Consider the following 15,691-nt stretch of genomic DNA (forward strand, 5'->3'; position numbering starts at 1 on the left):
ATTCTCACTTCAAAGTCAGAATTCTGAGATTAAAGTCCGAATTCTCACTTTAAAGTCAGAATTCTGAGAATAAAGTCAAAATTCTGAGTTTAAAGTCAGAATTCTCACTTTAAAGTCAGAATTCTGAGATAAAAGTGATTAAGTGAAAATTCTGAGTTTAAAATCAGAATTCTCACTTTAAAGTCAGAATTGTGAAAATAAAGTGAGAATTCTGCCAACCCCTTTTTTCTCCTCACTGGCCCTAATCCTCTTTTCTATGAGGGCCCTCGGCATCTTAGATTGACACGGCAACACATAGAAGCTGAAATCTGATTGGTCAAGAACATCTAAATAAATAAGTCAAGTAGTAGGTAATGCTAAAAGTGTTTTGGCCGTCTGAAAAGACTTCAGAGTAATTTTCCCTCCTCAAAATAGCAGTTAAAGAAAAAAAAATAGTGAAATGAGTAATCACCAGTTACGCTTGTTAGCGAGACAAAAAATCTCCACTCATTGGCCCCTCGCGGCGTGATTGTTCTCTTGCAGCGTGATTGTTGGCACCCTGCGGGTACTGTCACTTCCCTTCAACCATGTGTTGATTAACACAAGCATTTCCATCAAAGTTATTCTCCCAAAGTAAATTGCAGATGTTTTGAATACAAACGTCAATGATTTAGAAGACGCATGCGAGAGCTCCGGAACAAGACACCAGCTCGTCTGTATGCAGATCAGCGAAGTCAACGCCTCCCACGCTGTTGCAACACCTGGCTGCGCGCGCTCATTTGTTAGCGCGCTAATCGCGCAAATGTGACCGGCAAAATGTTTTATTTAACAAAGTACCGAGAGCTTTGCTCATTGTTCCCAATGCAGATACGTACACCGACCGCCGAAGGCTGCTTACTTGGGATTCTGTCGCGGCTTTACAACGAACAAGCTTCCCTTTTTTTTGTCAACAGACACATTAATCCTTTTGCGTTTGTGGCCTTTAAATGTGTGACGGTGTAATTACGGCACTAGACAACGCCGTGAGCGAGCGATGCGGCACCGAGAGTCGGATCTTCAATGGCTTTAATGCCACACTGCAGGCACGTAAGCGGAGAGTTTTATTGATGGTGACGCTTCCCCGCATAACAGATTGGGCATCTGTCGCTTTAAAAATTCTTTACTGGGGAGCATAACTGTCTGTATATCGTTTTCTCCTCCTCGTTCTCTGGCCGTGCCACTTTAGTGCCGTCACAAGACTGAATTATTTGTGAAAGTTGGGACTTGGACAAAGTTGCTTCATGTTTATTGTTAGCTATTTTGCTAGTTCTTTACATTATCTTGATTTTAACTTTTTTTTTCTCACTGAACGCGTTGTAAGATAAGTAAAGAAACACCTGGTCCCCCCAGAGGAAAAAAATTCAATTCTTACAGTAGGAGCACACTCCAGAAAGTGCAGAGTGTGTCAAAAAATAAGAATAACAAAAAATAGACATTTATACCATTAAAGCAATAGGTACATAACTTTTAATTTGGATACTACACTTGCTTGCTAAATGAGGATAGCATCTCCCTAACCACCTCTCGTGATGTGTTAGCTTTAGCGCTGCGGCTAACATTTCTGTTCCGATTACCTGCTGTGTCTAAAAGTCCCTGAAAATAAAACTGCCTTGTACATTTGACACGCCACAGAAATGAGTGCTGATAACAAGCCTACCAAATTTGAATGAGGAAAAAAAAAAGTCAAGTATACAAAATGAAGCCCTTCGATGATGTGACTTTTTCACTGAATGCGCTGAAAACACTGTCAATCAAACACAGTATATTTATATGTCTAGCATCTTTCTTATGCTTACTACATACCACCGTTAGCTGGAATATATCCCAGCGAGTCATCATGAGGCTTTCCGCTGACAGGAGATGCTAGCCGCCAGCTAGCTCGCGGGCTAACAGGCTTCCGGATGCGGCGGACCAACACTGTGCTTGTCAAATACATCACCAAATGCGCCTTGCTTGGCGTTGTATCGTGTGCATCCACATAACGGAGACACTCCAGGGAAAGTTAGCTGTCAAACACGACGACACACATTCAGCCTGTTGCTCACACAATATATGACAGACATTTGAGCACATGCTTCCTCCTAATTTTATAAAAATGCTTTACATTTAAACATGTTACGGTAGTCTGAATAACACAAAATACATAATTCGGAATTGAAATACATTCACTGAGCTGTTGAGTAACCGGTGGTATCCAGAAAGGACACATTTTCGCGTGTCAAGCTCAATTTTTATATTAGCAAGGGAGGGCTGATTCATGCTGGATGCCCAAGTATGTGACTGGGCGCCATTTTAGCCATGAAAATGGTGAAAAACAGTTTAACGCGGAGTACTACACAGTTCTCAGTCTTTGCGCTTAATTTCAGAAATAATATTTAACCTATGTATTTAAAAAACAAATTTATGACTTTGCTTTACAACAAGGGTCTTGAAAAATACTTATGGGCTGTTTTGGTTTCACAAATAAGCACCATAGCAAAAAGAGAATCAGATACGCACGTGGTTTCATCTGTTTTAATGCGACTCACCTCGCAATTTGTCACCTTGTGTTGGCTGAGAGGGGTGACGTGGATTTATAACAAGTACCAGAAGAGGAGGCCATTTGCGGGAATAAACGAAGCGCAAAGGGAGGGAGGAAGACGCTGTGCTTCTGAAGATTGAAACCGCCGTCTCATTAACTTTAGACGTTTGATGTTTGAACAATGGCCACTGCTAATAAAGCGCTTTTGATTCCCGCTGCCTTAGTATAGAAAAAGAAAATAATCAACAGATGAAGACAGATATACATCCACATTTCTTTTGTCTCGAGTCATAGACGGAGTAGAAGAAGAAAAAAAAAACGGTTTGAACAAAAGAAATACGCCAAGGCTAAAACCTTTGTCCCTTATAGAACTCAATGAGTGAATGGTACGCATTTTTGTTCCCTTGAATCCAGAAGGTCACTGCATAACAAATCCTGACTCGATTTTATTTTAGACCCAAGTTGTGGATGCTCTGTACATTAGGCCACTGATCCAGATCTGGGGGCGAGCGGTCAAGTTCACTACCGACTGGTCAACCATCAAAAGCTTTTCTCCATCAACGCCACGGGAGCTATCAGAACCACGGTGCCGCTGGACAGAGAGGTACACATATACATTCATGCCTGATTCCTGTCAACTGCGATACAGAGCCAGTTACGTTTTCTAACTGTCGCATCTAAGGTAAAGGGTCACTACTTTCTGATCGTGGAGGCTTGGGACGGCGCCGTGGACCCGCGGCGGTCCAGGCTGACGCTTTCGGTCACAGTTCTAGACGTGGACGACAACAGTCCTGTATTCAGTCAACAGACGTACAACGTCAAGCTGCCAGAGAACAGCCCCAAGGACACTGTGATTCTCAGGCTGCACGTGAGTGGACCAATGACAAGATGGCAGATCTGAGCAGTACCAGCAACACTTTCCAATACACTGATCCATCACTATATTTCACTTACACTTCCCATCTCAATCTCTGTCCCGCTTAGGCGATGGACGCCGATCTCGGCTCCAATCTCACCTATCGCATCAGAACCGACGGCTCCAGTGAGGAGATTCTACGGCTGTTTCGCGTTAACCCAGTCACAGGAGAGTTGTCCGTGCAGAAAGTTCTAGACTTTGAGGCCTTGACCCCCTCCAATTATTCTTACACGTTCACCGTGGAGGCTCTGGACACGGAGGGGACCATGCCTCCAGGCCTGGCCTCCGTTACTGTAACCATCACGGTGCGTTGGTGCGAATGTGTTCTGCGTCTTACAGTGAATGATAAATATTGTGATAACCTTGTAGTTGTTCATTTGCCTTCACCTTTAAACATCATGCAAATAGCTTAAGAGCCGTACAAATGTTTTTAACCTCTCCCAATAATTTTTTCCTATAATCAGGATTATGCAAACTAACGTTTGTGTGTTAAAGAAGGGCGGTAGCACAGGCCAAGGTAGAGCTCATTAAATGGAGGCCAAATTGTTGTTTTGGCTGTTGTTTTATATTGGCTTTGGCAAAAGATATGACCTTCTCTCAGCATACAAAACAAGTGTCATGGGGACTCTATGAAAGGGCTGGATTTTAATAGCGGAAACAAATACAACCAAAGTACCATATAATGTAGAGTAGAAATGTCTCAGCACTCTATTGAACTTGTAAGACAATTCATTGGAGAAAATAGTTGTTTATTTTAATATTTTGTTGTGATATTTCGCCATTTATTGATGTTCTTGTGTTGAAATTATTTCTATTCTTCTCGTTTCTACAACCTCAGTAGCTGGTACGACGGTGTATTAGGGCCACATACACAATATATATTTTTAGAGGGCGTAGGCAATAATCAGAGGGGGGGAAAAGTGGCAAATTTGCGAGACAAAAACTCAGAAACTTACGAGAAATACACGTAGCGTACTACTCGGATGTTTGTGCCAATACTTTTCAATCGGGTTTTCAATTAAGGAGATACAGTAGTAATGGCTTTATATTTATATATGTATATATTTATATTATATGGCCAATTTATGTCAAGCATTCCCACTTTGAAACGTTGGGTACTGCCAGAGACAAAGACGCCTGCCTCGCTTTGCGAAGGTCCACACCCTGAGGATCAAGCATTTAAGTTGATTTGTTAAAATGTATATTTACTTGTACATTTATCTTTCTAGAGTTATTATTTACACATTTTGCTATTTTTTTGTACAAATAGCTAAGATGTGTCCAATCTGCTGTTCTCCGTCATTCACTTGCATTTACCTAAAGTATGCTCGCTTCTGATTGGTTAGTGTTTAGTCAGCTGATAGGGGATCAGGAAGTGTTGTCGCTCGAGCTGCTGTGTATGACGAGTAAAGTTTCGTTTAGTTTTTTTCTCGCAAATTTGCAACTTTATAAACTCGCAATTTTAAGATTTTTTTAACGCTAATTTGCCACTTTGGGAGTTTTTGGGGGGGAATATTGCCCCCACCTTCTAAAAAAATATATATATTTATACATGGTCCTAATATGCCGTCGTAGGTCTTGTGTCCTTGAATGTCAAAACCTAAAAACCAAACTGTGGTTTTCCTTCACTCTATAATCCATTAAGAGTTTTTTTGACGAATGATTTTAATAGACTCCACTCGAAAGCTGATCAAAAGAACATTGGTCCATCCACTTACCATTCAGTGAGCAATTTTAATTTGTTCCTAGTCATTTGCTTGAGTAGTTTCTGACTAGCACATACACTCTTAGCAAGGCATGTTCTTTGAAAAGTCCTAAACACAAAAATAAAGCTATTTGGTGGCACATTTTTGCCATTTTATTGAAATAAGGGTGACATTATCAGCAGTAGCACTAATGTTGTGTTGTGTTCATTTCTCCGCAGGACGTGAATGACTTTGCTCCAGTCTTCAGCCAGCCAATGTACCGTGGCATGGTCGCCCCGAACGCCGTCAAGGGGACTATTGTAACCACGGTGATGGCCAATGACTCTGACCCCGTGGTGAGCCTCTCCTGCTTGCTGTTATTCAGGCGAGCCGTTGCTGGCGGGGACATTGTGCATTGGAATGACGGAAGATAATGACACTGATTATCCCCTGTGTGCACTTCCAATGCGTTTCTCTTTTTCTCCTGTTTGTTTTGACTCCCTGGGTGCCATTTTTTGGGTATGTCAGCCGGGCTTTTAGTATTGAACAGCTCTGCGATACGTGGTTAAATCAGCGATTCTCAAACATTTTACCCAATGTCAAATTGACCACCGTTAAAGTCTGTTATTTCCATCCACTGTAACATTTTTGCATTTTATTAATCAGTGATTCTTGCACGTACCACTAGTAGTATTGTCACTGCACTCGACGGTTCTGTTATGCGCTGCCAGATAGTTACGGGCCATTAAGGTCAGGTCTATATGGTTGTCAAATGGTCAAACTAGGCTCCGAACGCTGCGCGAGAGAATGCCTTATAAAGCATCTGCTCAGTCACATCACATTTGATTTAAATGCAGCTAAGATAGGCAGTAGCTGACTGAATAAGCACTCTCAAAAATAATAAGGAAGTTACATATCTGACTCATTTGCCTTTGAATAATATCATAAATCTCTCCAGATAAATATTAATGACAAAGAACAAAAAACGCAGAAGTAGCTCCCCTTTGCAGTATTGCGTAAGATCCATCCCATTAATGCAAAAGAATACTAGGGTAGGAAAGTTATACCACTTTCGAAGCTGAGCAGTATAAAGTTGAAATTGTTATAATCGGTTTAAAATGTAGAAATTAGGTGGAGAAAAAAAATGTATTTTTAGAATTTTTAGGTAGGTATTTTAATGGTGAAAATTTTGCATTTTCACACAATATTCCTCAGACTAAGTTGTGACGTTACTAAATGAAATTGCAGTTGTGACTGTTGAAATTCTCACACAAATGCTAACAACAACATGACTTGTTTTTTCCACTGAGCGCATTTATTCCATCGTACTTGATCATACCCTCAATCTGCTCATGCAATTTTGACACTGGCCGTCGTTGGCCCTTAAGCCGATTTCAAGGCGCGGCAATCTTCCTTTGAGTCATGCGCTTTTTCGTCAGCCTCCGCGAGCTGCTTTGATTCAAGTTTGAGCTTTAGCGTCAATCTATTCCCTCCGCGGTCGAACAAGGAACAATATTATGCCGGCTAGACGCAATAAAGCTACGCCCCCGTCCTCTGACAAGGAAGTCAACTGCACCCTGACCGCTCGCTGATACATATATATGTGGGTGTTTATGTCATTTATACCCTCCAGTTCTTCAATTTACTTCTCAACTTGGGCTGAGTCAGCACCCTTTCATGGCAGCTCAAGTACTTGCTCACTTGGCCGTCTGGCTATAAAAATCAAAGTGGCCGTTAAAGAGCAAACGGCTGTGTTCTTTGCTTCTGGAGACATTTTCAACCTTGCAATCTGAGGACACTTGAATACTTGATTTACTCAATGTGTACATGTTGAAAGTGTTGACCGAAGGGGAACGTTTTTGTTTAATCACTGTAATTCTGATATGGCGGATGGTAGTAAGTGCCCTGACTTAGGAGGTTTTGAGATACAACCACAGTCATTAAAATGCTTCATTTGAGGTAAAACAACCATTGCCAAATTTATTCCACGCTTTGTAAGCGGGACACACCGTTTTGTATTTGCGCCGCACTCATTTCTATTAACATCAGAGAATCTACTAGTGTGACTACATCATGATTAACTCATTCCCTCCCAGCCATTTTCACTGAAGCAACCCCCTTTACTCCCGGCTGCTTTACTGAATTTTTACTGATTTTGCAAGGTCTACAGAACATTCTGTTCCAATTCTTAAAAAAAATATGGAACCTACCAAAAGAAAGATTAGAGTCTCTTTTTTTTTATCTTAAAAAACGTATAAATACATTTTTGGGAGTGAAGGACAAAGTATTAAAAAAAAAAAAAACTCTTTATACGTTTTTGGGTTTGAATGAGTTAATTCTCTGTACTAGGCAACAACGCAAAATAATCCAGATAAACTTGCTGTAGTTTTCTTTCCAAAGTGTTTTTTCTTGTCTCCATAGGGAACGCCAGCTGGTCTGGTGCGCTACAAAGTGGATCAGGAGGCCTATTCATACTCTGCTAGTATATTTGAGGTAGAGAACACCGGAAATGTTGTCACAAGAGTCAACCTCAACGAAGAGCCCAACCTCAAATTCAGTGTGAGTATGCACACGCACAATTAGTGTTCAATACAATTTCCAATATGTTCTGAGTAAAACATGCCTTTGATTGCCGCACTCGTATGTCACATGATCATTTTGAGTCTTTCACGACTTTGTTATCCCAACCGACAGTAGCATGGTAGTTTATCAGATTTTAAAAAGCCTCTTCCACGCCGTTTTCTGTAGTGGGGCTCTGGGATATGCTAATTCAATCTTTTTGCTGGGCTTTAATTAACGCAACACAGATTCAAAATCCTCTCAAGACCTCCAATTTTATCTCAGCTTACTAAATGAACCAAGCGCAGAAAAATTGTGCAATTATTGCTTGTATCACCACCTGAGGTACAAGTACAAAAACATGGTTAGATTTTAAGAATGATATATTTGTTAGTATAAGCCACGAAAGTAGTGTCTAAAAAAAGAAAAAGCTAATAGTCATTGAAGTTCCCTTGCTATGCATAAATTACAATATTGTGGCATTTCAAAGGAGGACCAAATGTGTTGCTTTTGATGAGATCATATTAAGGTTTGACTCTGCTTTGGGTGCAGCCATTGGCAATTAACCCCCACTTAAAGGAGGAAGCAATGCTAAGCAGGAAATAATAAGCACCCCATTGGGACACGCACTCATTCTGAACTCCATGTAAACAAATGTTTGCCCCCAAACAATTATTTTGGTCATTTAGATATCTCCTGTTCAGACTTCTCCCTTCCGTGTGTGTTTTAGCTGGTTGTGGTGGCCTACGACGACGGTGAGCCAGTAAAGGAGAACACCACGTTGGTGGAGATCACCGTCCTTCAGCCTTCCATTATTCCCATCTTTACTCAGGAGGAATACAGGTACGCCCTCCGACTTTGATATTGTGAGAGGTATTGTTTTGATGGGCGCAATTCAACACAACCATTGGTTTCAGTGACAGTTTTCAGAAAGGTTATTAACTGAATTGATTGCGAAATAATGGTGGCATCCACTGTCCAATGCAACAGTGTACGATGCCTCTGTGTTTAAACAAATCCCTTTAAACAAATCCCGTTTCTCAAAATTAACAAACTCATCGTAGAAGTGCATTACAAAACTAGACTAAGTGCAATTTCTGCACAAATTGCGTGGGAATGCTGAAAGGACAATGCAATTTACCAAGTGCAGCACTGAGCTGTGTCAGAGAGCTGGCAACAATGATCAGTTGTATTTATGGAAGTGGGCTTGGAAAGTGGGACTTTGAAAAAGTTCAATGTCAGTCCCATTGTAAATCAATGGGGAAAAATTGATATTTAACGTTAAATTGTGCGGGAACTGTAAATCATGTGAAATCAGAGGATATATACCCCGAAAGGCGTGAATTTTTGAAGAAAGTTGAAATTTGAACAGTGCAAATCGAAAGTATTATGTGGGAGTTGTTTCTAGGCAAAGAATGAGGAGAATAAAAATCACAATAACAGGACATTCTCAGTATATTTTCCTTTTGCCGTTTAATTCATTATTGCACCATTGCCCCACTTGTCAAGCTAAATTGGACTCAAGTGCAAGTTGTAACACGCAACAGGTCTAATGTTTGCACCACAAATTTAGTTTTCCAATTTCCCTCGTAAACATAGCACAATGTGTATGCTCATTTGTTAAACATGTCTATTCAAAAATCAATATGTACTCATAAATACCCTCCTTCCACAATGTGGTTTTCTCCCCCCCCCCCAACAGTGAGCGAAGAGGTGCGATCTCAGACAATTTCCTCCTCAGAGCGTTCCATCCTCACATCTAAAATATATTGACACTGCTTTCTTTTTCAATTATATGACAGCCTCTTATTTCCCGCTGTTTCCCGCCTACGTTTATCCCGCCGTATGCCCGTCATCTCTGCTCCTCAGAATGTGAAGGCATTGATCTCGCTTCTTGCCAGATGCGCTACTTTGCTTAATATTGAAGAAACCCGATTAAAATGACTGCATATGTTTTCGGAAAAAAAAAAATCTTTTTTTTTTTTTTTTTAGAACTGGAGATTAAATTATTCCGCTTGAGTCAGACAGAGACGTTTATCCACCTGTAGAAAGTCTCATAACAGATTAATAGCTTCAACTAAACAGGCCCAGATTATACTGCGTATGCATGTTTGGCGAGTAGGTTTGTGCACGAATTGGCGGAGACTCAAAGTCACTGGTCGTGAATCACAATGGTTAAGATTTGAGTCCGAACGTGTCATAGCATATTGTCGTGATCGAGGACTGTTTAGATAGCCCTTACGTCTTTGTATATGTGACATATCTACATATGTGGGGTATGCTTATGCACATGGTTTGCCTGACCTAAGAGATGAGCTAGCTTAGCACTAGCTAGTTTGATGCTAGCAGCAACGTAGTTGGATTTAAAATGGGACCAAAAGACAAAACCCATTCTTTGTTCTGTCGATGGCAAGTGTACGGTGGAGGATCCTGAAGGGTTAAAGTGAGCTATTTTAAACTAAAAAGGCTTTCCGTGTGTTGACGCGCCGGTGTAGGCTACACTGTGATACGTTTGAATGTGAAAATAGCTTTGTAAACATATGCTCAAGATAAAACAAAAATGAAGTTATTGATATCACTGTCAATACAGTTTGTCTCTCCCATGAAGCAGGTTGGAGCTCTTATCGATTTTAGGGAAAATGCTGAGAGGTGATAGAAAGCGAGAAAGAGTGAACGAGAGAGGAGCAATGCCATGCAGCTGTTATGAATATGGAATATATCTCCCAACTAAAATCGTGTGCTTGTCTGTTTATGTGCGACTGCATCTTTTTGATCCTGCGTGGTGTAATCACTCCATTTTTTTTCTCTCAATCAATGCCTGTATGTGTACGTATGTGTGCGACTGCTCACGCAGTTTGAATTAATTAGCCCAGTATTGTTGAACAGGGGCTTACCTTTGCACCATTGTGGTTTTAAAGGCTTACTAATGCAGCCTAATGAATTTTTATGGTTTCAAGCGTTCAGTCACCGAGCCATGGGCAAGGCTGAATACGTAATATTGATTTGTATACTGGAGGAGAACAACAATGAATAGGAGAGTAGTTGTGCAGCAATGTGTCCTCTCTTATTTCTCCCGTGAAGAATTGCAATCTCTTGGTTGTGGAGCTCTCCTGGTCTCATTGATTGTAATACAGGCGGATGGATAGATGGATGGGTGAATAGATCGGCAAGTTGATGTGTTACTGATGTAAGAGCCGACAGATAGGTAAATGGATTACTACGTATGGATGGATGATAAAAGGCTCATTAGATACATTTGATAGGATGGGTCAAAGACGTTACTTGGATGGACCGACAGATGATCGAGGACTGATTCTTGAACGGTGGTTGGGGTGGATGGCTCAGAGACGGATGGATATGGACTACAGAGTTTCTCTTATACTACCTATTCAGGAATTGAGGAACGGGACGTGGCCAGACTGGTCGCCATGACTAGACGGGACGGTCATGGCGACCAGTCCGGCCACGGCCAGTCCTGGCGACCAGTCCAGTCACATCCCATCAAGTCAAGGTTGTCTGCTCACCGTTTTTCCTATGGTTCATTAAAGCACCGTGTATTGCACTTGATTCCGGTTTTGCCGTCTGTTTCCCTGCGTTTGGGTCCACCTTCCCTCATCCCCTTACGTTCCCTCATGACATCCATCGAGTGTAGGCCATTTTCAACACTTAAGATTGGTCAAAAATTTGCACAAATAACACCCACCCCTGAGGACTGAACAATAGTATAGATTTGTGGGGGAAAAAACATGAAATTTTACAAATTGTAAGCAAGGACTTTTTGGCCCTACGTGAGTGAGCAAATTATCTCGTTTTAGTGGCCCTTCTGCAACCCAAGCATGCCCTTTCTCGTGTCACGCTCACTATAGGAGCGTCCTTGCACCTGCACCATCAGTATGCAGTCCACATCACACACACATGAATAGTTAACAGTGCCCAGTGGCAATTAGCAGTGTGAGGATTAAGTGAACAGAAAGAAAATATGTATAATAAACTATTGCCCTCTAAAAGATTATTTAAAACAACAGTGAGCTTGAGTGTGACTGTGTGAGTTTCATGTGTGCTTTTAGACTCGCATGTGTGTGGAAAAGCAAGTTTCCTCCCGTGCTGTCGCCATGCCCTACAGCCTGGTACGAGCTTAATGAATCTAATTATCACGCGGTTGCAAGAGTTAAGAGCCAAATCACCTCAAAACAGCAACACTTTGTGACTCATCGGGAGAAGCGTCGCGATCGCACGTGAAAATCTGTTGCTTTGTCTTGCGCCATTACAGAGATGGAGATAAGAGAGAGAGAGAAGAGAGATCGGCCTGAGAGAGATCGGATCAATCTGGCCACGTCCCACTGATTCGTGGCGCAAGATCTGTTGAGGAATCTGGCACGGACTGGAAAGTCCGGGGATTTATTTTTTCTGCCGGTCAGGCAATAGCGAAACCACAGCTGTCGCTCGTACATTGAGTGATGCATCTATTACTTCTGGCAAATTGATCTGGCGTTAATTCATTGCAACTCCACAGAAGCAATCCTTAATCTTGCTCTTGGAACTGATAGAATGGTTCGCTTTTGCAGCAAAGGCACACACACAAGTGGGCCCGAAAGGTAATCCGTTCCGATTCAACTAATTAAGGAAAGAAGTGTTGAGTTGGATAACAATCTCAAACTCTTTAATGACCCAGTGATCTCATTTAGATGTTTTTTTTCTTTCTATGTGACTTTCAAACACAAAACACACACACATTGGACCAAAGATAGGTGATATTACTCACAAGAGTGCTTACTTATTTTCAGTAACGCATGCCAAAATGGTGCTGCCGAAAGTAATGAAATGAACAAGTGTTACCTTATAAGGAGACACAGGAAATGAACGAGACGCAAAAAAAAACGTTCGTTCCAGTCTTTCTGACAGTTCCTGACCAAAAGAGAAAAACGCCGCACGGGCAGGGTTGACGACTGACATTTTTAAGTGTTTGCCATTGTCTCTAAACATCTCTGTCATATGACAAGTTTTTAAAAGGCATTCCAGACGACTCTTCAACGTAACCGATGTTGAAAGCGGGAGACTTAAAAAGAGACCGTGAGATTGAACGTCACTCAAACCGGAGGGGGACCGATAGGCGAGGACACTACAATCGAGATGTAATAGCATGAATGAGTGTAGCCAAAAGAACAGATTGACATGCAAGCAGGACATTCAAAGCGGCAGACGATCAAAATACCTGTCGGGCTGAAGTGCGCATAAGGAGCAAGATAAAGACGAACGAGGAGATCGCCACAGTCAACATGACGGGCTGGCAGATTGACATTAAATGCCTCACTTGCTTCTCAACAAGAACACATTGTGCACGCTCTTCGGTACACTTGTCTGCTTGGTGCTTAGCTTTTGAATTTAAATCAAAACTGAGCTTCAGTCTCCCTTATCTTGGGTAGCTAAGGTCACACAAGAAACACAGCAATAGAAAGTCATTTTTTTAACTATAAAGGCTACCAAGGTAGAAGAACCCGAGACTTTAATAAAAGAACACACAGTTATTGAAACGCTCCTTTCAAAACCAAAATGTCAGGACACAAGATTCTTCTGGTCCCCTGCTGGTCTCATCAAGAAGGTTCAAGAACCCCCCACTGACTCTGACCCACGTCCCCTCCCGCCACGGCCACTACATGTTCTGACTGTCTATTTGTCACACTGTTTTTCCTGATGAAACTGGTCATAATATTTGGACGTTGTGCAGCGTTAGGAGCCGCTGCTGATTTTGCCTCGTGTTGATTGTGGACACTGGGATAGCCTACTGTGGAAACTTGGCAGCAAGCCTGATTGCGATATGACCCCAATAAGTGAAGCGCAGATGTGGCTCAGCTGTCAAGTGTCTACTAAAAATTGGCGACAAAGGATAATGAAAGCTGACAAAGATTGATGAAGTGGAGTGGTGAGACAAAGGGCTTTTGATTAAAGATAACAAGGAATTGAATATTTTCTTTTCTCAGAGAAGTTTAAGTCACATGGTTATAATAGCATTAAAGTAGGTGATTGTTGGATTAAGCGACTTCTGCAGACTCACCTCTTTTCATTGTATTTTTCACAACTTTCAAGCCCCTCGTAAGCCTGCTCTGTATTTCCACAGTTCCTCCACTCAGGTTCAGAGCAACTCTTAAGCCGTTTGATAGTCGCGTTTGGCAATTACTGCAGTGGCGTCAAGGGCAAGGTGGCAGCATGGCGAGGTGCGAGACAAATGTTGAGGTGCTGACTACTGAAAAGGGTCGCTTTGAGAGGCGGCGAGAGCCCGAGAAGAGTGATTGACAGACATAAATGAAGACGTTGTGCCTGAGCAAATGTGGTGGAGTGGAGAGAAGTATGATATGGCAAGGGGGGAAGTTCCACAGAGTACAAAGGGTGTATTGACAGCCTCTTTGGGACTAGTAATGGCGGAATACTCCCGGATGGATTTGATTGAAATTAAGCATCAGTGGATGGGAGCTATTGTTAAAACCATTTAGAATGAGTCATTTCCTGTGTCGCATAGATTATGTCAACACATGTCAGAAAAGTTCCAGAACTGGTGTCATAAAAGATATTTCAAATCTAAAGTACGAACCACAGATGATGTTCCGCATCTTCAAAATGGGTCCCCCATTAACTCATTCACTCCCAGCCATTTTCACTGAAGCGACCCCTTTTGCTCCCGGCAGTTTTACTGGATTTTGACCACAGAAAATTGTGTTCCATTGCTATAAAAACATGGAACCTATCAAAAGAAAGATTAGAGTCAATATTTGTATCTGTGTCTGTTTTGCAGAAATTAGCATTTGAATATAGCCAAGTTTCAGCATTATTCATGAATCTGTTTTTAAACAGTGGGGGAAAGAGCTTTTTGCAACATGGCACTGGTTGATCTTTTATACTCTGATGTCATCTGCTGGCCGTTTTTGTAACTACTACCGTTGCTTCAAGCATTCTTTTCAGTTCACATGCTGAATCAAAGCCTTCTTTACGCTCAAGCATTAAAAAAAATAACATACAAAAAGGAAAAATATGTCTTTGGGAGCACGGTAATATTTAAAATAGAACATATTTCAAAGTTTTGGGGAGCAAATGAGTTAACTTGGGAAAGAACCACATGGAGCCATGGTTGGGTGATTGGGAGGTTGACTACAATGTTCACCTCTTCTTGTGTACTGAACCAATCAAACAGCAGAGAATTTGTTTGTATACATGTTGGTTGATTCACACTAACGAGGAAAGCTTGTAGTTTCAGTCCTGGAACTTTTTTGACACAAAATTTCAGGATTTTGTGGCACAGTATTTGAAAACAAACAAATGGCATTGCATTTAGCGCAAATTAGTGCTGTCACTATCAAATATTTTTCACTTCACAATATCACACTTAAATTACATAGTAATATGTAAGTTAGAGGATAAGTAAGTTACATAGTCTGTCATTGGAAAGGCCAACAACGGTGAAGAGCGTAAATGAAGTTCAAGAAAGAAACTGAAGAGGAACATTAAAGAATGATGACAACAGGGAAATATGATGGATCATAATGAAAGTGCGTGCGGAAGAGGCAAGCTTGTAGTAATGAGTGAGACAAAACAAAATGACTGTGGCAAATAAGAAAGACATCCACAGAGAGCCGCCTTATCATTGCCGACATCTATCAAAACCCTCATTATTTTGCCTCTAAGCTACGCATCCGACACACACTTGTGTATACCTGAAGAGAAAAAAAAATGTGGGCTCTTATCTGCAAATTCACCTGCTACATAATTTGTAATTATCGGATGCCACTTTTCAATTTTCGTCTTATCAGCATAAACCCAGCTTGCTCCACTTAATGTGGTCCATCTGGCGTCATCGCCACTCTAGTGTAGGAAGTCTTGTACAACACGGCAATGGTGTGCGTTTTTGTGAACGCCACTAGCCCGACAGCATGTGGGGCTTTAAATCATCCCAGTGGTCTCAGTTCATGTCAATTAGAGGCTGCTGCTGAAGAAAGAATGGCG

General features: G+C 41.5%; 2 protein-coding genes across 2 annotated transcripts in view; one reads left to right on the top strand and one right to left on the bottom strand.

The window, feature by feature from the left end:
* LOC147156513 (glycylpeptide N-tetradecanoyltransferase 1-like) overlaps positions 1–15,691 on the bottom strand; it is a 156,460-nt gene that overhangs the window by 119,309 nt on the left and 21,460 nt on the right. The gene's annotated exons all lie outside the window — the stretch shown is intronic.
* LOC147156514 (protocadherin-15-like) overlaps positions 1–15,691 on the top strand; it is an 81,245-nt gene that overhangs the window by 47,552 nt on the left and 18,002 nt on the right. The window contains exons 20-25 of the mRNA XM_086065201.1: positions 3,024–3,143; positions 3,222–3,407; positions 3,524–3,760; positions 5,380–5,496; positions 7,562–7,699; positions 8,430–8,542. Of these exons, the coding sequence (XP_085921327.1) occupies positions 3,024–3,143; positions 3,222–3,407; positions 3,524–3,760; positions 5,380–5,496; positions 7,562–7,699; positions 8,430–8,542 (911 nt within the window). The remainder of the gene's footprint in view (positions 1–3,023; positions 3,144–3,221; positions 3,408–3,523; positions 3,761–5,379; positions 5,497–7,561; positions 7,700–8,429; positions 8,543–15,691) is intronic.

This window comes from Leptonotus elevatus, chromosome 20, assembly GCF_054856555.1.
Source record: "Leptonotus elevatus isolate MCC_2025b chromosome 20, RoL_Lele_1.0, whole genome shotgun sequence".
Taxonomy (NCBI): Eukaryota; Metazoa; Chordata; class Actinopteri; order Syngnathiformes; family Syngnathidae; genus Leptonotus; species Leptonotus elevatus.